The sequence below is a fragment of the Haemorhous mexicanus genome, chromosome 3 (assembly GCF_027477595.1).
Source record: "Haemorhous mexicanus isolate bHaeMex1 chromosome 3, bHaeMex1.pri, whole genome shotgun sequence".
Taxonomy (NCBI): Eukaryota; Metazoa; Chordata; class Aves; order Passeriformes; family Fringillidae; genus Haemorhous; species Haemorhous mexicanus.
This window is the reverse complement of record NC_082343.1, coordinates 57,009,680-57,031,375: the sequence shown is the minus strand read 5'-3', so window position 1 is coordinate 57,031,375 and position 21,696 is coordinate 57,009,680. Positions and strand designations below refer to the sequence as shown.

Here is a 21,696-nt window from a genome sequence, read left to right as displayed (position 1 = left end):
CTTTGGTGCAGTGCATAAGAATATGTGTTTAAATAAGTGTGTATGTTTTAAATGAGTGTGAATATGTTTAAATGAGTGTGTATGAACACAAATACTTCATCTAAACCTTGATTCAGAGCTTTCAGTCTAGTAAATATTTGAGTCTTCACTTTCTAATTTTACATTTAAACTGGGCTAAATTGTTACATTTTAATGTACCTGTGCTAGATATATTTTAAGAATTGCATATTTACGTTCCTTCTTTTTTGTATTGGGTCTACATAGCTGTTTTTTGCAGTTTGCAGTATTGTCTCCTGTTGACGGTTAGAGCAACCATAGGATGGTAGTAAAGAATGAAGAGAACCTACCACTATCACTACTTTGTTTTTCACAGTGTGTTAGAGTAGCTGTTTTCTAGTCTGCTTTCAGCCAGCCAGCCAGCTACACAATCTAAGCTAAAAAACCTAAAACTAATTTCCAAAAAGAAGGTGGTGGTGGGAGGGAAGAAAGAAAAAAAAAAAAAAAAAAAAAAAAGCAAAAAAAAAAAAAAAAGCAAGCTTTTGTGAACCACAGGGTTGTGTTTTTATGTAACTGTTTTTGTGGCTATCAAACTACCCGAAGTTCATGGTATGTTCATCTTGTCAGTATGTGTTTAAGACCACCAGCTTTGTTTTATTTCAAGTCATCTTTTGGGTTGATGTAACACAATATGACTGAATGCGTTTTGGCAGGGAATAACTAATCTAATCCATATACTACCAGATGAAAGCAATTTACTCTGGGTTTGGGGAAGCACTCGAATTTTCAGTGCAGCCCACAAAGGCATTTTTCCCCCATTTAATTGTCCCTTTTTATATCCAAACAGATCCAGCAATGGGAACAAAACCTGGAAAAATTTAACATGGACCTTTTCCGAATGCGATGTTACCTATCCAGTTTGCAAGGTGGGGAGCTCCCAAACCCAAAGAGCCTTTTGGCTGCTGCCAGCCGTCCTTCAAAACTGGCACTGGGGAGGCTCGGCATTTTCTCTGTCTCATCCTTCCATGCACTGGTAAGTCCAAATGCACTTCCATGGCTGTGCTTAAATGTGGAATTGTGCTGGGATAATACGTGGCTGCACCCACATGCATTGCTCAGGCAGCTCTGTACCCTTCTCACCCTCTCTGCCTGCTCTTTGACTGCAAATACATTTTCTTCTACAGGATATGGCCATGGCTTTTTTTTTTTTTTGCCCCAGAGAACTCCAGACTTGGAGTCCCTCCTAAAAAGGAAGTATTCTTAGAACGGGTTAAAGCTAGAGACAATTCAAAATTAAATGTCACTTTTTTTAAGAACTGTGGGCTGTGTTTCTAAAGAAGAATGAGTGAGATCCTCAGCCTTAACCTGTTGCCACCTCGTCAGCTTCAAGGGAAGTACAGCAGTAGCAGGTTCGCCTCTGCTCTTCAGCCTTGGCAGGGCTGTAAGGCTGATCTTGGCAGAGAGGGCTGGACCACATTTGCTGCAGGAAAAGTCTGAAGAGTAGCACTGAAAGGCCCGTCAGGGAATGTGTTCCTCTCTGCCACTGTTTTTGTGTGGTTTGTGCCATTCCTTGTTAATAACTCAAAGCCATAGCATTTATCTCCTATGTTTGGCAATGTGGAGAGTCTCTCTTCCTCTAGAAATTTCATATCTGAATGATAGTTTATCATTCTTATTCAGAGCCTTTTCATTAGCTTTTGTTTTACAGAGCAATATTTTCTCAGATTCTCCCTTCCTATGGCTACTAATTTTGCCCCATGACAAAAAAATTATGCTGCCATGCCCCTGGAATACTGAAACAAGCATCACTGCTGAAAGCTTAAAATACTGTCCTTGCACTTTGGCATGTTATGTTGAGATGAACTGAAGTAAGCCCCATTTGATGTCTCATGTTGAAATAAGTGTCAATATTTTGCTGTTATGAAAGTGATAAAAGAGGGTCTGTCTCTGTGTTTCAATAGATCTGCTCCAGGGATGAAGCTGCTCTCAGGAAACGTACCCTGTCTCTGTCCCAAAGGGTTCGAAATAAGAAGGGTTTATTTTCTTCTCTAAAAGGACTGGACACATTGGCAAGAAAAGGAAAAGAAAAGCGACCTTCCATAACTCAGGTAGATCTTACTTGCTGGGGATGGCATAGAATGGCTTGTTTCTCGTGGAGTTCATCCTGCAAGGTGCTGTTGGTGCACGGGGTAGAAGACATTTGTCCATCAAACCTGCATCCAAGGTTTCAGTAGGTTTGGCAAACTTGCAATGGGATCATCACCTGTGGAGAGTTTATGTCTAATTTGGGTTTTTCTGTTATAAATAAGATTGGTGAAGGACAGGTTTTGACCCAGTAATTTCAGTATTGTCAGCATAAGAACATCAGGCTAGAATTTGTAACAACTTCTGGCGCACTGCAAACTGTTTGGATGTAGGGTTTCTTTCAAGATAGCCTCTCTGCACAGTCCTTAATGCAGCATGTGCTTGTTTGTGACTGGGACTCTGAAGCACTGTTGCAATTTATTAAAGTGACATAGGTGAGTCTTCAGGGGAAAAAGACTGTGCCAAGACAGACATCTTTGGCATGGCCTCTTAAAGCAACACACACTGTCTGGAAGTACATTTTAGCCACCAGGAGAAGACTGCTGTCATGCAGGGAGTCAGCTCTCAGTACAGACAGCTGACTAATAATGCCAAACCAGTTTACTGAAGACTTGGCACAGGTTTGGTGTGCAGGGTCAGGCTGGCTCTAGGGAGAAGGTCTATGCTCATGTGTGCCCCCACTGAAGGGCTGAGCTGCTGGTGAAACCATAGCATTTTTTTCTCTTGGCAGAACTAATGGCCCATGCTTACATTTAGTGCAAGCTCCACACTTCAGGAGTCTGTGTTTTCTCAATAAAAGCTCAGTTATATGCAAAACAAAAGTTTGCTGCTTTTTCCCTGAAAAAAAGGTAAATAAGAGCAGAGACGCTTCTTGGCAGTGAGGCTGAAGTTACAGAGGTGCATTCTCACTCAGAGCGCTCCTGTTTTCACTAGCCTCTGCCGTGTCTGCTGTTGCTCCTGTAAAGCAGTATTTTGTGCATTGTTCATTAGGTAACTTTGTTCCTGGCCCTTGATTTTATTAGTCACAAAATCTCTGATCAGCATTTGAAAATTGGCTGTTCTTGCATGCGTGGTAGTCTGTTGCAGAATATTTAAACAAGCCTACCTGTACATGTCCTGCTTGAGACACAGAGCTGATCCAACAGATCTCATGTTGCAAAATAACCCATCAGGATTTTCTGGTCTAGTGGTTTGTATTTTTAATAGGTAAATATCTATGTATTACAGTGGCATTAAACTTCTGCCTGTTAGACATTTTAGCATATTGATTGAGGTGTGTTAACATGGTGAAAATGATTAATAAAACTCAAGTCTGCCTTACAATAGAAGGAACTAAAGGAGAAATTTTCCCTGGGTCATCCTTTTCACATAACTTCCCCTCTGTTCCTCAGCAGCAGAGTCTGGTCTGGGAGTCCTGCACCTCTATTTCTTTATTACCATGAGCACTGAGGGAAGGAATGTTACACCCTTTAGCTCTGTCCCCAGCAGAGCTGATACCTTGCACTGTTTTTAACTGGGTAATACGTCTTCTCATGTGCTTTATAGCCCATGAAGGGGATTCTGTGGAGCTCAGGGACAGGGAATATTATAGCTCTGGCAAGGAGAGGAGGCTCCTGCTGCCCTCCCAGTACTTTTCTGAGCAAAGAGAAGGGAGGCCTGTCACAGGCAGAGGTCCCCCCAATGGGTGTCTACCCTTCTTATTCCAAACCTTGCAACCACCTGGCCCGAAAATGTTTTCATTTTCATAGACAAGCTGGAGTTCTTGATTTTTTTTCTTTTTGTAATTAAACATCCTGCAATATAAGTAAGGAAATTTAAATGCTGAGTGTTGCCCATGAAAGTGAGGAATTTTTATGGGCATGGCTTGAAAACTGACCCATGAACCTAGAAGATGGTGGAATAGAGAGCCACATTCTTGCTCAGACTTGTGAATATGCACATAATTCTATATCAAAATCAGAATAGGCCTGAGGATAACTTTCTTGTCTCTGTCAGCCAGCCAGGTAAAGCAGAGAAATGGAGGTTCCTTCTCTGCTTACTGTGTTGAGGTGTTTCTGTCAAACAATAGATTAAAAAAGGTCTTACTTTCTTGGATTTAAGTTCATTTGACTGTAGCTGGTATGCTTTAATCTACAGTACCCTAGCTTCAAAATCAGATGGTATGTTCTTGAAGATCATTGTGTCAGGGAAGCTTTTAATTTTATCTTGTTTATTTTTATGGCTTTAATAAAAATGTTCAGAGTTTTCTGTGCTGGGAAGCTTTCGTAAGCATTAATGAAGTGGCTCAGTCTTCTACGAATCAGTTAATAAAACTGCACTGTAGCAGATGGGGGATGTCTAGGCTCACATTATCCTCAGTTTCTTAAATGCTTATCTGCTTTCTTATGTCTTAATGGTGAACTGCTTTGAGAAATCATAAGCAATAAAATACTTTGATTATATCTATGGGTGAGACATAGAAGTTCAGAAGTGGTACCTTTTAGGCAGAAACTGGATTTTGTATGAAATCTAGAGAATTTGTTGTCTTGTATTATCTGAAAGACTTTTGCTAATACCAGAACCTCCCAAAAGCTCAACTGTAAGTCTGATATTGTCCTAATTGGTTGTCTGCAGAAGGAGTTGAAAAAATGGTTTTTAAATTTGCAGTTTAGGAGGGTAATGTTATTATTTGCAAATCTCAATGTCATATGTAAAGTGTATAGGCCTATCCTTGTGTTTGCAGCAGCCTTTTATTGAAATATTACTAAAATATTTGTATCCATAGCCATTTACTTTATTTAAAAAAAATCTTAGCACCTTTGGGAGAGACAAGTAGTTAAATTTCCAAAGCATGTGGGCAATGCACAGTTCAGGTCCTGCCTTCATCACTTCCAAAGCAGACACAGTAGTCAGCTACTTTTGTTGCTTAATAGTGTGGGGTTTGGGTCAACTATGCCTTTAAAGCTAAGCTAAAAGTTTCAGTCGATAGCGCCAACAAAACTGGTTAGAAAAGATGAAAAACTGTAGGGTAGGAGGTTTTAGAAACCAGCAACAATTATTTGAAATAGTCCTTTGATGTCATGATGAGATTTGTAGCTCTCCCTAACAGTATCCTGAAGGGTGAAATTTATAATTCCAGTATAGTGTATGGTTTGAAGGTAAATGACTTTAATCTCATTACTAAATAGTAGATAGAAAAAAACAAGAACATATTTTATACATATTTGAATCTGAGTGTGCATGTAGCTTTAAAGAGAAAAACTGCTTAAATTTTCTTTATATGGAGAGAGTTGTATTTCTTTATTACTTCTAGTCAGAATAAAGCAATAAAAGATACAAAAGATAGATCCCTGGGGCTTAGCAGGTTGATATATATTCCTTAATTTAATTTTATTTTTTGTTTTTTCAATGGATTTACCTAAAACAGGTCAGAAGCAAAGGTGTTTAGTTGTTCAACCTACTTATTTATCTGTGATGTTTTCAACAGGTTTTTGATTCAGCAGGAGGACATGGATTTGCTGGCATGCAGAATTCAGCCAACTCTGCTGAGGTATGATATGCCTGTTCTCATTCTGCATCATCATGGTTTTGAATTCCTGAATGCATTTCTCTAAGGTAATGGTGGGGCTGGTTCAGAGACCCTAAAGAGGTTCATAAAATGTATTTATTGTTAGATAAGAGGATTAAATCTCTGCTCATGAAACCACTTCAACATAAGTTTCTGAGCATTCATGGTAAGCTTTAAAAAACAAAACCAAACCAAGCCCCTGGAAGCTTCTTCACACTCTAATGCATAGAGTCTGAACACTGTGAGAGACACTTGGTGCTGAGCTTGTTTGAAAGCATTTTTCGCAATATGGCAAATCATAGGATGGCTGGGACTGGAAGAGACCTTTATAGGTCATCTAGTCCAACCCCCTGCCATAAACATGAACATCTTCAACTAGATCAGGCTGCTCAGAATCCCATCCAATCTGACCTTAATGGTTTCCAGAGAAGAAACCCAGGGTATATTTTTCCCCTTTGTCTGCTTCAACAGAACCTTTGTATTTTGAGTTTTAAGGCAGTAAAATCTATGTAGAGTCTGTGGACCATCCCATCAGAGAAGTGAGATTTAAAATAAAGCTGGAGATTGCCCAAGTATAGGAGAATAATGGAGCATCCCTCAGCTGCATTACTGAGTAAATAGCTGTGATTGATCTTCTCTGATACCCAGGAGGTGGAGATCTGCTGCTTTTGCCTGCCTGGCCTCAGTCATTATCCTTCTCCATTCCTTCAGCCTCCCTGGGGCACAGTGTTGCCATCCCCCAGTCTGGAAGGACATCTCCCACTGACAGCAGCTGTCCTGTAATCCTGTAACATTGTTTTGCCTTCTGAAAGTATCTTCACATTTTGTCCTTTGAAAAAATGGATTGAAATACCAGAATTCCCTTTATTACTTGGCGACTTGCCTGTTATTTCCTGGAGTGGGAAAGTATTTAAAACAAATCACTCCTCTGTTTTCAAAATAAGTTGTAATTATGAGGTTGAAATCAACTCCTGTAGAGAACACTTAAAAAATTCCTCCAGAATGTACCATTGTGTGTGGTGGGAGATGGCATCCATCTGCCATCTCAGAGACAGCAAACACAATTCATTCCTGTTCAAACATGCTGAAACGTGGAAATGTTTGCCACATCAGAAGTGCCCAAATCTCTTGGGCACAGCCCCTGAAGGTTTCTCCTGAAGGGCTGTGACACCAGTCCCTTGGTTGGATGCCAACTCCCTCGGGGCTGGGAGATTGCTGCAGCTGCCTTATACAGCAGGGTCTGCTGTGGTTCTCCTGTCCTCTGGTCTAACAGGAGCATTTACTCCTCCTGAACCTTCTGAGGAGACAGAGAAATGTTTTGAACTAGGGAGCAGGCAGAATGAGATGCTCTCTCTTTGGTGAAAGAGAGAGCATCCCTTTCAGCAAAGGGATAAGGTCTGTCTTCTTGTCCCAGCTCTAGGTAAAGCAGCCTTCTCCAAATTCAGGTAGGGGTGCACAGCCCTGTTCCCCTGGTAGAGGAGGACCATCAGAGGTCAATATGGCTGCAGTTTTTGGGCCAGGATTTAAAAATTAAGCTGGCTTGTCTTTCAAGACTAGAAAAACACACACAATTTAGGTGCTGAGCAGACCTCTGGAGCTAGAAAAACATTTTTTTTCCTTATTATTTCAACCCTATTTCTGAAACCACTTTTCAATGGGTATTAAATACAGCGTGGGCATTTTTAAGATCCTGACATTTTGGTGAATCATACAACAACTCAGAAATGATTCATCATAACTTTGAAAACCGTTACTCTGGCATCAGCCTGGTTTCACTGATTTAAAATAAAAAAAAAAACAAAAACAGCATCAAAACTTTTATAAAATGCTGCCTGGGTATGACAAATAGCAAAGTCTGCCAGGGAATCTGTATTTTCCCTGAAAAGGATGATAAAACTAGAGTCCAATAGTGGGAGGAAATTATGAAGTAACCTATTGGTCCTGCAGCAGCCTTGTGGCACAACATGTGACAGTCTGCAAGTCCTGGCGCCTCTTTCTGGAAAATTGGATGGGTTGTTATAACTTCATGTGGCAATGAATGAATGAACTATTGTGGAATTGGTCACTGCAGGCATAACAGGAAAAAAAAACCCTTTTCATGTCAGATTTTCTGAGACGGAAAATGTGGATGAAGCAACAGTTCCTTGACTGCAGTTAAGGAACACAGTCATGTTTAATAACAGAGGGAAGTTCATCTCAAATTGTATGCTTGAGCATCAGTGTACATGGCAAGGAAAGGATGTAGCTCACACTGGCTGCAAAGTTTTCTGTCCTGTTATAAAGGTTTATATCAAAAGGTGGCCTTGAACCTATTTCTTATCACCTTAATCCTCTATGATGTGAGGTTATGGTTTTTTTTTCATCTCTGGCAATAGTGAGATTTATTCCAGTTGCACAGATTTGGAGTGCTAGTGTTGCAGGGCAATAAACCAATGTAGTAGTGGCAAACCTCCCTTGCTGAGGCAGGCATAGCATTGGTTTTCCCTGGAGAAAGCTACCAGGGAAATTCAGCCAGACTCATGTGTGCTGATCTCTCACAGCCTCCCTGCCTTGCCCCTTTCTCCTTTCTGTTATTTACACTGTGGAGATAGGTCAGGCTTCATTCTCAGGCAGTTGATTTAGTGCTGAGAGGACTAGAATTCCACAGGAATTATCTTCAACATCACCAGCATTACGAGCAGGCTGTACCTACAGCCGCCAAGGTCAAACTTCTCCTGGTGTGGATTTCAATGCTGTGTTAATTGCAGTAGCAGAACACGACTCCTGTTATGTATAAATTGATGGATTTCAGTAGGATTTCCATCACCTGTGTTAATTGAAATTTCGTGTTCAGCTAGTTAAAAGGGACGGTTGAGCAAGACAGACAAGATTAATGAAAAGACTTAGTTCATTAATATTATTTCACCAAGCTACTATTATTCTTGTTTCACATTGCTATGCCACAATCTGGGTTGTCTGTAACCTGAATTTCTGCATTGTTTGGTAATTACCTGGATAGGATTGCTTGGTTCACTTTTTTACAGCCTCAGTTGTTATTTGCAAAAAGAAAAGAATATTGGTCTCTCTGTTGCTACTGACAGATTGTTGTCAATAACTTTGCTGCCTGCAGCAAGGAAAAGAGGCTCTGTGCAGCTTTTACAGCAGCTTTTAATTGTGGTGCAACCCTGGGCTTATGTCCCAGTGGAGAGGGGGCAAAACTGTGTATTCAAGGGTCTTTATGTAGGCAACAAATCCCCCCAGCACAACAAACAAACAAAAAATACTAACAAAAAGTATGAAGGAGGTAGGGATCCCTGGGAACAGCTCAGGATATCTTAAGATATGCCTTGAGTGGAAGTCTTGCCACTCTATTGAGTTATTGTCCATTTCCAGTGGCTGCATGGGGAATCAAGGGACCCCATCTGCATAAACTTAAATGCCTTGATATAGGTAATTAAGTGATGTGCTGAATAGGCTGACCCAAATAATATGTGAGACTCCAAATTCTGAACAGCTCTTGGTATTTGTCTTCTCCTGTGTGGCTTCCTTTGAAACATGCAGCCTGAAGTGCAGTACAAGAGAAAGTGTGAAAATGAAGGGTGAGAAAGTGACAGGGAATTTATTTAGGACTGATGTTATTTGATCAAGCGGAGTGGCGTTGGAAGGAAGGGGAATGTGGAGCAAAATGGTAAACAGGCAAAAAACCCTCTGCTGCCAATGAAACACAGTGTTCTCAAACTGTAAATAAAATAGGAGCACTTTATTCCTACTTTAGGCCTTTATTTTGTTATGGCTGGCCTTGCTCCACAGTGCGCTCTGCTGGAATTTTGTTGTCACCTTCTGTCAAAATGACACTAATTCAATCTATTTATTTATTTACAGAGTTATTTTACATGTTTTGGTTAGGTAAAATTGTAGTTGTCAGTTCTTCTTAAACATTTATTTCCACTGTGATATAAAACCAAGTAGATACATATTTCCACAGTTGGTTAAATCAATGATTAGTATGAGATAAAGGCATGAAACTCCATCATGGGAAAGCACAGCAAGTTCAATCCAAGCTCTAAAAATCAGGTCTTCAATAATGAATGAGAGCAGGTAACCGAACTCTGCCTGGATTGCCATGGGGAAATACACAGCACTGTTTTTGAATCACAGCCACTGCAAACTGCTAATTTAATTGAAATGGGGTTTTTTTGTTTGTTTTTTTTTTTTCTAACATTCATATATGTTGTACTTTTCTCTCTTGTTTCTAGCAGCAAGTTGATGATTTTTTGAATGTCTACTGCTCAGTGCCAGAGAGCATCCAGAAGGAGAATGCTTGGGAAACACAGACGTATGTTCATTTCTGTGATGGCCAAGCTGTGGCGCTGACACTCAAGCCAGAGCACAGGGTGGAGGATGTTTTGTCTTTGGCATGCAAGGTACTTATTTTTCATGCTCAATTGCTCCTTGTAAATAGCTGTGGACTTGAGCAGGAACGTAGTATATCAGCGGATGCATGACCAGGGAAAACGGTGCTAAGATTATCATTATATATAATAATTCACTAATGAGATATTATATAATACCAATAATACGTAATGAGACTGCAACAGGGAGATGCTTAAGGCACACTGCTCCCTTTCCTTAGTTGTGGTTTTTATATGCTGTAGCTAAGGCAGCAGGGTTGTGGAAAGGTTTTCAAGAGCATTTCTGGAGACAGCACACAGGGGGTACTTGAAGAGCAATGACAATGTGCCCTGGGCAGTCTCAGCACGTGTCCACTCTGTGTTGTCCTTGCGGCAAACCCGGTCGTTCTGTGCAAATTAATCACAGAGGAGCAACAGGGACTGGTTGAGTTAGAGTAGGAAATTAAGACATTTAAGACTCTCTGACAAAGGCTATAATATAGGTTTGCTTCTGAAATGACCTTTATAAGCTTTTAATGAAATACAAGCTCTATTTGTGAATTTCAAAGAGTGAGTTCGCTTGTGATCAGTGCTGGCAAATTGAGAGGGATTGCTGTAGACCAGGAGCAGAAAACTGAGGCACAGGTTGAAGGTAAAATAGAAATACCAGTTTTAGCTACAGACAAAACACCAGCACCTCTGGAGCACTGTAATACACCTAACATTTTTGCCTCCATATGTGTCAGCGCTTGAACTCTATAACTTTACAATTCAAGACACTTAAATGATGCTAAACAGCTTTTTGGGAAAAATTACTCTTTACCCCCAAGTTCTGTTTTCTGGCCAACTGGTAAATATATTTTATTTACTTCACAAGGGTAAAAACAGGAAAAAAAGGAGTCCTGTGCCAGACAAGATCCAGCTGTAGCTTTTGGCATAGGTTACAGTGAATTTCCATGTGAACTCATTGAACTGGCTTGACATTAATGAAGTTTTAGACTGTAATGGGGGAAAGGACCCAATTTAAAGGCTCTTTTCACTAATATTAAGGGTGGGGGGGGGAGGGGGGAAGAAAAGCTTTTAACAATCCAGAGTAAACTGTAGTTTTTAAAATCAAAATAAACACTCTGATTTAGGCAAGTCCCAATGCGTCTCCAGGGCATCATTGGTGGAGACTGAATCCTTGAGAAAATGTTTAATATTTGGCTTTACTCTTAAAAACTTGGCTGTGCCCTGTCAGGCTAAAGGATTGTCTGATACACGGCTTGGCCACCAGGTGGCACGGAAGAGCCAGAACATTTTGAAGTCCTTTGGGCGTTGTGCGAGAACCCTAAAGGAGGAAATAAAATTTATAAAAGTAAAATTAAGTTGGAAAAGGAAATTCCTTACCTCTCTTACTCTATCATTCCAAAATATTTGTAATTGTAAAGCTGACTTTTAATTTTCATTGTCTGTATCGCATGAAAATTTAGTTTTAAATTCCTTGATTTTTTTTCTTAAATGTTTTTCTGTTTTATTTTGTCTTTCTATTCTGTGTGTAAAGCTTTTCATAAGCATTCTCTAATGCTGAATACTTTCTGCTCATCTGTCCTGGTTCTTTTCCTTCTTACATTTTCATTCTGCTCTGGTGAGTGTAAGGAATCTTTCTTCTTAACAGAAAATGTTTGAATGCTGTGTGGATAAGGCTAAAGTTCAGAAGAGTTGTTGGGGTTTTATTTTTCCCCTTCATCCATGCTTTATAAGGTGTATACTTTTCTCATTGCTGTTTTCCATCTGAGGTTTTTGGATAGTGCGTGTAAAACAACTTGTGCATTTGAATTCAATTTTTCAGGATTCAGAACACAAGTAACTTGTAAACTGCAGCTTGTAATAAATGTTAATTACCAGTTACTCAGTAGAGTTTGATTTTGTAAACTGCTGAGATGTATTAAGGGGGTTAAATAACCCTCAGGGAGGTAGTCAGTCCTCTTCTTTTGGAAATGTTGCTTCCTCCTGTTTTAGAACTGTTGGTCTATTAATATGCTAAAATGAAGTGTTTTGTGCCTTGGTATCACCAGTATCCTGATTTTTTCAGAGCTTCCCATCAGGAGCTCAGTGCTTTCAGGCTAATATCCTTTGGGAATATCCCTATTTCCCTTTGGCTTCCTGTTGAGACAGGATCTTTGCTTTGACCTCATGTGGTAACAAAAAATAGGGGAAACTCTCTGATCATAGATGAAACCCAGCAATAAAAATAAGATCTAATAAAGGCAAACCCTTAGGGAACCTGCTTGCCATCCCATCTCCTCTCCTAACTGCCCATACATGCACACACATTTTCTACATCAGAAGCAAAAGCTGCTGAGCAGAACTAAATCATCAGAAGTAGTCATAGAAAAAGGTGCTTGTGTTAAGTTCAAAAGGACAGAAGACTGTTGAGATATCTTTGGAAACGTATATTAGTGCTCAGTTACTGTAATAGCCAAGACAGAGAGTTTATTAAAGGATTTGGGAGGATCATAAGGCAAAATGGAAATAGCACTGTCATCTTGTATTTTAAGCATCTAGTTTTGGTTTTACTACAAAAATAGGTAGAAAATTACTTTTTGAGATTGTTTTTGCATGATTTTAGAAGCTTGTTGTGTGTGTGTCATTTCTCTGTCTTCTAGGATTCTGGAAATAAATAATGAATTCCAACCTCCATTCTTTTTGTTCTTTAGATGAAACAGCTGGAGCCAAGACACTATGGCCTACAACTCAGAAGACTGGTTGATGAAAATACTGAGTATTGTGCTCCTGAACCATATGAATACATACTAGACCAGGGAAGTGTAACTCCTTTTAGATAAAGTTTTGTGATGTCAGTAGCTGCAGTTGAGTTATCACCTAGAAATATGGGAAATTTAGATCTAAAACAAGATTTTAAAGATGTTCTGGGACTGCATTTTAGTTCACAGTTTTGAGTAGCTAGGCACTGCAAACGCTTTCTTCAAGAAATGTCTGAAGATTTGAATGAGGCTTTTAGTACAAAAGTAAAGTGTCAGCTTGTACTGCAGAGTGGGTTTTTGGTCTTTAACTTTAGTCTCACTAATAGCAGTGATGCTTGCAAAGTAAGACAGTTCTCTGTGTAAAGACAGCAAGTCTTGATGCAAAGAATTTTGTCCTTGTTTCTCATGCTGTGTCTGGGGTTTGATGCTTGCATTTTCATTTTTGATGACTTCTGCTATCGTTCTTTTCTAACAGGTGTATGATGAAATAGAAATTTGTCCATTAAATGTTTATCATGTTCATCTTACAAAGACTGAAAACATAAGTGATTATGGTAAGCTCACAGGAATTCTTTCTATTCTTCTCATTGCTTACTTCTCTCTTTGGGACTTTTTAGTTTCTGAGAGCAGACAGAGCCATCCTTGATAGCTCAGAGTGTGAGTCTACAAAGAACTCAAGGCATTATAACAAAGACCCAAACTGATTGTTTTACACTGGCAAGTGCATTTCTTATGTTTTGGAACTTTCTCATTTTCCTACAGTGGGCAAATAATTGAAGCATGGGCTTGTCAGAAATATGAATATCCTTTGCCAGGACTAATATAAGTGCTCTCAGTCAGGTACTGGTCAAGGTCAGCCTTTTTTTTTTTTTTTTTTTTTTTTTTTTTTTTTTTTTTTTTTTTCTTTTCAGTGAGATCCTCTGTTGGCACAGTATCAAAAGTATACTTTGGAACTAATTCTGACAGGCTTTTTGTCCAGGGGAGGTAGTTATGCCTAGGAATAATTGCATGCCTTGCAAAGATACCTTTGTAAGGCAGCTTTATGCTGTGCTTTAGCTGCAAGTCAGTTTTAAATTATTATTTTCTGACCTTTCCTACTCATTAGTCTAGTATAGTTTGTTGCTTTATAGTTTGGGTTTCCACTTTTTGGAATTGTTTAATGCACCTCTATGTCTGATGGATACTCTGCAGAGTTCTTAATATAAAGATGGACTGTGCTGTGTAATGGAAATGTCATGGAGCTGAGGTCGAAAATACTTTTTTGAAACTTTTTTTTTTTGCATCAGAGCATAGCATTTTCTGGGAGTTGAAAAGTCTTACAAATTTTAACAGGTCTTACAATGACTGGGTAACCATGTGGTAATTTCTATATTCTCTGTGGGTGTGTTCTCATGAGAAGTATCTTCCTTCTCATGTAAAGTCTACTAAATGCAGGAAATAAAAGGGAAATGTTCCCAAGAAAGTTTATTTGATTTAAACCTCTTTTACTTCAGGCTTTGCTGTCACAGCCCAAGTTGCTGAGAATGAACATCTCACCCATATCTTTGTAAGTGATGTTCTCCCTGATGGACTGGCATACAAGGAAGGTATTGTATCTTGTTTGTGTTTAAAACTATTCATTATCTTTTTTGAGTCCAAAAACTTGAAGGAGCTTTAGTAATGCTGTCTCAAATATTTCTTGGCTTTCTGTTCACAGTTTTCTCTCCTGAAGACCATGAAAAGTATGTAACAGTAGGAAAAATAGTGTATACAGAGTAACTGAATTATCCTTTCAGTGTAGTGGGGACAGTTCTTATTCACCCTTGGAGACAAAGTCTGTGTTCAGCCATCCAACTGAGTGCTTTTGCACAGAGGAGCAGACCGGAGAAAGAGTTCATCTCACACTAGGGAACTTCATGGGCTTGATCAGTTTCTGTGACCCATTGCTTCCACTTTTGCTGGCAAAAAGCCTTCCTCCCCAGAGGAGTTTTCTGCCTTCATTTCTGTGAGCACCTTCCCACTGCGCTGCTCAGAAACTGTGCCTCTCTTCATTGGCACATGTGAGCATCATGTGGGTTCTGCTAGCTGAAAAATAGCTCCAGAGAAATGGAGACAGAGATCTGCATTTGCTACCTGATGGTAATATCTGCTTGGTTTTGCTGACTTAGAAAGACAGCACTTGCTACTGTTTAGATTTATACAGAAGCTGATAAAAACCTCCATCTTTGGTTGTTGCAGCTTTGCATGAATAATTTGATCTGTGTGACTAGTGCCTTGCTCTTCACAGCTGGTGAAATATGTGTTATGGTGCCGTATAGTGATGGTATCTGGTTGTGAGAGGTGCCTCTATTCTAATCTTCTTGAAAGCTGTGCTGCTCTCCCACCCACCCAATTCTGTAGCATCTTTAAACAAAACCAACTTGATTGCTGTGCTGTGGGTAGCACCTATCAAAGTAAGCAAGCATGAGGTCAATCTGTATAATTATAGCACAAATAAAGCTCCCATTGGTTCTAGTGGATTTGTGGTAAGATTAGGGTGTTTGAATTCAAACCAAAAAGATAATAAGCAAGTCAGCATAAGGTTTGAGTTGTGACCCTTTTTATATTATATTATATTATCTTTTTTTTTTCTTTGCTTTCACATGCTGCCAGGGCTCCGAGTAGGCAATGAAATCCTGAGCATAAATGGAGAGGCTGTGTCTGATCTTGATCTCAGGCAGATGGAGTTACTGTTTTCAGAGAAAAGCGTAATGCTTACAGTGAGAACCAGCCATTGTGGTACCCAGCAACCCTTATGTGTGTCCTGGTCAGATGGTGACATTTCCAGAGATCCAAAGAGTTTGTTACCCCCTCCAAACCAGTCACAGCTCCTGGAAGAGTTTCTAGATAACTTCAAAAAGAACACAGCAAATGGTAAGAAATTGACAATATTTCTATTACTTCCACCTCACTTCAAATATCACTGTTTTTTAAAACTTGGTCATGACTAAAATTGTGTGCTTGCCTTAAAAACACAAGTAAAAACTGTTTAAGTTCCATTTGTGCTCAATAGCTGTCTGTTTTTATTTTTTTAGGGAGCAGAAATGGAACAGAATATGATTATGTCTGCGGGGAAATGATAATATTTTAATCTGTTTGTCTTTACCATCCAGTATTATCAGGTGTTCTCTCGAGTATCTCCAGCACATCCATTTCCCAGTCATCAGTGGTTGAAATGATGTGATGGCTTTCAGAAGCAGAGTATTGTTCTGTGTTTGCCGTGCTTTCTGTGTAGCAAAGTACCACTTACATACAGGGTATCTTTAATGCAGTAATCATCCTCACCTCAGAAAGGAGTCATTGAGCCCTGCTCCCATCCAGTGACATGCTGCTCCTCCTGGGGACAGCGGTCATTGTGTAGAATAAAGCCTATGGGAAGAGCTTTTCTGGGGATTGTTGTGCTTCTGCCTGCTCACATTCCTTACTCAATGCAATGCCACTGTTTTAAGCACTGGGTGGAGGATGAATCCCAACAGTGCTGTGTCAGGCTGAGATCCTGGTGGGTTGCCATGTGAGGAGCACCAGGCAGGGACGGTGCCTATGTGGTGAGGAGTGCTCCTGGATGACATCACGGCCCCCCAGCCCCCAGGAGGTGCCAATGCCCGCTGCTGGGTTGCCTTTTCAGCTGGAAATAGGAGGTGGCACATAGAGGGGCTCTGCCACTGGGGGTGGAGGCAAGCCGTGGACGCTCTTCCCTTCCTTTATCCTTCACTAGAGAACCACATCTTGTGATACCAGAACACTTGTGAATGTCTGTCCGAAATGGAAAGTAGGTGGGGCTTTGCTCCCCTTTCGTCCCATGCCTTGACTATTTTTCAAACAAGGTAGAAGTAAATTTAACGAGATTTTCAGTGTAAAAGGTGCAGTTTCGTCGCTATGACTCTGGAGGGTGCTAGTAAAATTCTGCAGGAAAGCTAGCCAGGATGCAGTGCTGTGTGAAGGGAGCAGCAAGAGATACAAAAAGAGATCTCTGATTTTTGCATATAATTACGGTGGCGAGTGTTTTCTGATTGGAATTTTTTTCGTAATTAAAAATGGGAGAAGAGAAAGAATCACATAGGAGAAGTTGTTAGAGTGGATTTAATTATAAAGCAATTTTATTAGGTCATCTTTTGAAATTAAAAGAAATCTGAATACAAGATTTGTGATTCAGTAAGTAGCATCTCTCTCAGGGGCCTTATTTCAATTTAAAATGCCATTAAATTGACTAGTGGCACATAAAAGTTAGTGTCATAAACCAAAAATTATGATAGAGCTAATTAATTACATAATTATATCAGGGCTATCATCAAGCTTGTTGGCTTGATATCATAGGCCAGCATTACCCAGAGTATTCAGTGTAATAAATGTATGTGTCCATTCACTAGATTCCTCATTCCTCAGGGATAAATTTTCAACCTGTGCAAATATTCCATTATAATAGGAAATTGCTGTAGTATGTATTATACTTTAAGCACTAGTGGATAAAGGGACATAGTGTATTTGCTTTTCTGCTTAAAAGCAGTTAAGGAAGATTTATTTTATTCTGAAAAGGAACAAATAGTTCTAAATTAAGCTTCGTGAGAAGAACTTTTATGTTAATTGAATTCAGAGCTTAGTGTCTGATTACCTGATCAATTCAAATGGAAACAGAAGAAAATGGCATTACTTTGAATTAATAGATAATCATAAAGGGTTTAACTGTTCTGTGTCCTGTTACTCAGGAATTGAATAAGATTTTAGATTAGTGGAGGGGTTATTTAATGATACAAGCAGGGATTTGGAGGCCAAGGACTCTTAAATTCATATCCAATCTTTAGGAAATTCATGGAATCATTAAGGTTGAAAACACCTTAAAGGTCATAGAGTCCAATGTTTGACCAAATGCCGCCATGCCAACCAAACCACAGCACTCAGTGCCACATCCAGCTGTTCGCTGAATGCTACTGGGGATGGTGACTCCACCACATACATCCCTGAACATCCCAGTGCTTAACCAACGGCCTTTTCAGTGGAGAAATACTTCCTGATGTCTGCCTGAACATTCCCTCGTGCAGCTTGAGGCCATTTCCTCTTCTCCTGTTCCTTGTTCTCTGGGAGAAGAGGCCAACCCCCACCGGGCTACACTCTCCTTTCAGGGAGTTGTAGAGAACAACAAAGTCTCCTCTGGGCCTTCTTTCCTCCAGGCTGAACACCCCCAGCTCCCTCAGCCATTCTTCATATGACTCACTCTCCAGACCCTTCCCCAGCTCCATTGCCCTTCTCTGGACACTCTCCAGCTCCTCAATACCTTTCCTGCAGTGAGGGGCCCAGAACTGATCACAGGATTTGAGGTGCAGCCTCACCAGTGCTGAGAGCAGGGGGACAATCCCTGCCCTGCTCCTGCTGGCCACACCATTGCTGATCCAGGCCAGGATGCCATCGGCCTTCTTGGCCACCTGGGCACAGCTGGCTCATGTTCAGCTGCTGACCAGCACCCCCAGGTCCTTTTTCCCTGGGCTGCTTTCCAGCCACCCTTCCCCAGCCTGTAGCACTGCCTGGGGTTGTTGTGACCCAGGTGCAGAACCTGGCATTGGCCTTGTTGAACCTCGTACCACTGGCCCACTGGTCCAGAGATCCCCCTGCAGAGCCTTCCTGCCCTCCAGCAGATCAACACTCCAGCCCATATGGTGTCACCTGAAAACTGACTGAGGGGGCATTCCATCCCCTTGTGCAGATCATTGATAATATCTTAAAGAGGACTGGCCCCAGCACTGAGCCCAGAGTAACACCACCCATGCAGCTGGATCTAACTCCATTCATCACCCCTGTCTGGGCCCAGCCATCCAGCCAGTTTTTAACCCAGTGAAAGTGCACTTGGCCAAGCCATGGGCTGGCAGTTCCTCCAGGAGAATTCTGTGGGAGGCCATATCAAAGGCTTTACTGAAAGCCGGGTTGGCTATGTCCACAGCCTTTCCCTCATCCACTGCTTGGGTCATCTCGTCATTAAATGAGGTCAGGTTGTTCAAGCAGGACGTGGCTTTCCTAAACCTGTGTTAGCTTTCCTCAGCCATGTTTTTCCTAAACCTGTCCCCTGGCTGTCCTGTTTAATACTGTTCTGCTTAGGTAGAGTTGAGCGATTCACTGTTAAGACCACAGTTTTCAAAAATAATTTCTAACGTTTGCTTGTCTGTTCTTCTGAAGCAGCACCTTTGAAAGTCAGTTAGTGCTGGAAGAGGGACCTTTTTAAAAAATCAAGCTCAGTTTGGCTGAGCAGGAGTTACAAAACAGGAGTTAGAAAAACCTCAAAGCTTCTGCTGTTGCTTCCCTGTTTTTAGAAATTAACCCTGTTTTTCTAGAGTGCTATGAGGATTAATGAGCTAAAATTAACAAAGTGCTTAGAAAATGGAAATTTTCAGCACTGAGTCGTACAGTAATGCCCTGCCTAGTGGTTGGTGATGACCACCATGTGAAAACAAAACAGGACTTATTTAAAATCACTGGCTTCATATAACTTGGACAGTAATAGTTTGTGCACATTTGTTTACGGTTTTGTAACTGTTTGCAGTAACTCTGATGAATGCCTTTTCCTACATATTCTGCTGTGTTGAGGATACCCAATTGTACCTCGTGGCAAACCACGGCAGCTTTTACTGTACAGAAGGGAAGTGATTGACTTTCTCCAAAGCCACTAATTCTGCCACTCCTGAAAGTTATTCCCAGGGAATTTTTGGTGAGAGTGATTCATTTTCTCCAAGAGGTTGTTATACCCTTGTAGCTGTATTTTGAACCTGCTGTGGTTGTATCATTTGATCTCCCACATGGCACCACTACGTTCCTGCTGCTTAGGGAGTAATAAGCTTATCCTGGAAAAGAAATGAGATTAAATACTTTTAAAAAATGCACTCCTAAATGTGGAGCAACTAAATTTGCTCCAAGCCCCAGTGCCAAGAAACTTAAAGAAATATTTATGTAGAATTTAAAAATGAGGAAATTGGAATTAAGTTCTTACAGCTGTTGAGAAAAAAAAAAAAAAGAAAAAAAAAGGTGCCTCATTTTAGGATGCCATGGATATTTGAGGAAAAAACAACAGAAAAGGCACAAGAATTGAAAGCCATATTTAGGGCAATGCTGTGTGGGTTTATGGTATATCTATGGTATGAGGCAGGAGGTAGAAGCTTTAGTAGGTGTGAAAATTGGTTGCAGAATGTTAGTTGCTGTCAGAGTTGAGCAGTTTTTCTTTTTCCTCAGAAAGTGTGGTTTTGCCAAAAAAAGCTGCCTTTTTTGTTTAGCTGACACTGTTAAAATCAACCCTAACTTGTAAATAGAACTCTGTGATTACAAAGAAAAAAAAAAGAAAAAAAGGTGGGGATGGAAGGTTGGAAATGCTTTAACAAGTTTCCATGATGAAACACTTTCATCTCTGATGGTTAGAAAGTTAAATGGGAAGGAAACCACTTAAAAAAAGAAAAAAAGGAATGAAGATGATTAAAAAGTAAAAAATAAATGGGCATATGGTTCCTGTGCTCCGTGTTGTACTCCTCACCTGTGGGGTGGGGTGCTTACCTTCTGTGCAGGGTCTGGGCTCCTGTCTGGCCCGTCGTTCTGGAGGCACAGTCCCAGGAGCAGTGAAGAAGCCTTGGGTGCTGCTGACAAGGAGGAGGCTTGCTCCTCCTCCTCTTCCTCTAGCCCCATAGCACTCCTCCCACCCCTGTGCTGGCAGCAGCACTTGCTGCAGCCCCTGCAGCTAATCAAGGAGAAATCTTTCTCCCCAGCCCCCGCACGCTCAGGGAGTTGAACTGATGGGTGCAGAGTTCTGACAAGGGCCAGAGCCAGGTAAGGAGGAGGAGGAGGAGTGGGGAGCAGGCAGGTGCCAGGGGAGAGCTGGTTGCAAGGAGAGCTACTCTCAGAGGCAGAAAGTTCTCTTTCAGTTGAGCTGCCCACAGAACACTGCTCTAGCCACTTTGGAGCAAGGGTTTTGCCCTCTGCTTTCCTTCCTCTTGCACGAATGCCTGGGCAGCAGTGTAGTCTGGGACGTGGCGGCTTGAGTCATTCCTGCTGAAGCTGGTTTGTGCTGTAAAAGGCACGGCTGGAGTCAGGGAGGGAGGGAGTCAGGCTTCGTGCTTTTTGACTAATGGCTGGGCTGTGTGTGCTGGAGAGGAGCAATTACATTTTAGCTCCTGATCTGCTAAACATTGAGATATTTTTGCAAAGTGTCAGTGCTTCAGGAGGAGGATCAGTGGTTTGAATCCTCACATGGAAAGTGACTCTTCTGTTCATCAAGACATGTGCAGCATCTGATTTTAATCTTAGTAAGCACCCACGGAAGCAAAGCACATCAGTTGGCCACAAGTTTTATTTTTATATTACTAGATTATTTAAAAAATGACCTTAATAATAACAACTGATTTGGATTCAATTCCAGGGTACTTCCTGTTTCAAATGCACTTTGCTGGCTGTTCTAGATGCCTCTGTAAAGTGTAATTACAACTCACTGCTTCTCCTGAAAACTTTGTTCTCTTCAGCTTTGTCAGATACCACTGAGTTAAGGGAGGAAAAGGAAGGCAGAGGTTGGTTCTGCTGCCAGCTGTCTCTACATGTTGCTGTGCACACCTTTCCACATAGCACCCTGTGCATCCTCTTTCAGCCCCAACCTCCCCTGAATATCAGACCTGTGTGTCCTTCTTAACAGAAGAGATAAAGTTAGAGGATGTTGACACTAAGGTGGCCTCTAGCTCCAACAGCTGGGGGCTGTGCCTGGACCACTGGCTCAGAGCACTCTGCTTCTTGCTTTCTGCCCATAGTTATTTGTAAATGTCTTTAATGTATTGCTGAAAGCATTTTGTAAACTGAAGTAGAACTAAAACTTAACTGAAAAACGTTCCTAAAGTGAGTTTTACTTTTAGTTCTGCCCAAATCAGGTCCTGTTTGTTTGCCTAGATGCTGTTTCAACATATAAATTCTCTTTGTTGTG

General features: G+C 40.9%; 1 protein-coding gene across 5 annotated transcripts in view; it reads left to right on the top strand.

Annotated features, from left to right (window-relative positions):
• The window catches only part of TIAM2 (TIAM Rac1 associated GEF 2), a 166,645-nt gene that overhangs the window by 100,311 nt on the left and 44,638 nt on the right, over positions 1-21,696 (top strand). For 3 of the 5 annotated variants that reach the window (XM_059841929.1, XM_059841930.1, XM_059841931.1), the window contains 8 exons: positions 845-1,030; positions 1,959-2,105; positions 5,549-5,611; positions 9,865-10,032; positions 12,699-12,804; positions 13,223-13,300; positions 14,240-14,332; positions 15,378-15,638. In XM_059841929.1, the coding sequence (XP_059697912.1) occupies positions 845-1,030; positions 1,959-2,105; positions 5,549-5,611; positions 9,865-10,032; positions 12,699-12,804; positions 13,223-13,300; positions 14,240-14,332; positions 15,378-15,638 (1,102 nt within the window). Of the gene's footprint in view, positions 1-844; positions 1,031-1,958; positions 2,106-5,548; positions 5,612-9,864; positions 10,033-12,698; positions 12,805-13,222; positions 13,301-14,239; positions 14,333-15,377; positions 15,639-20,459; positions 20,559-21,696 lie in introns of those variants that run through there. The other 2 variants (XM_059841932.1, XM_059841933.1) reach the window with 2 other exon arrangements.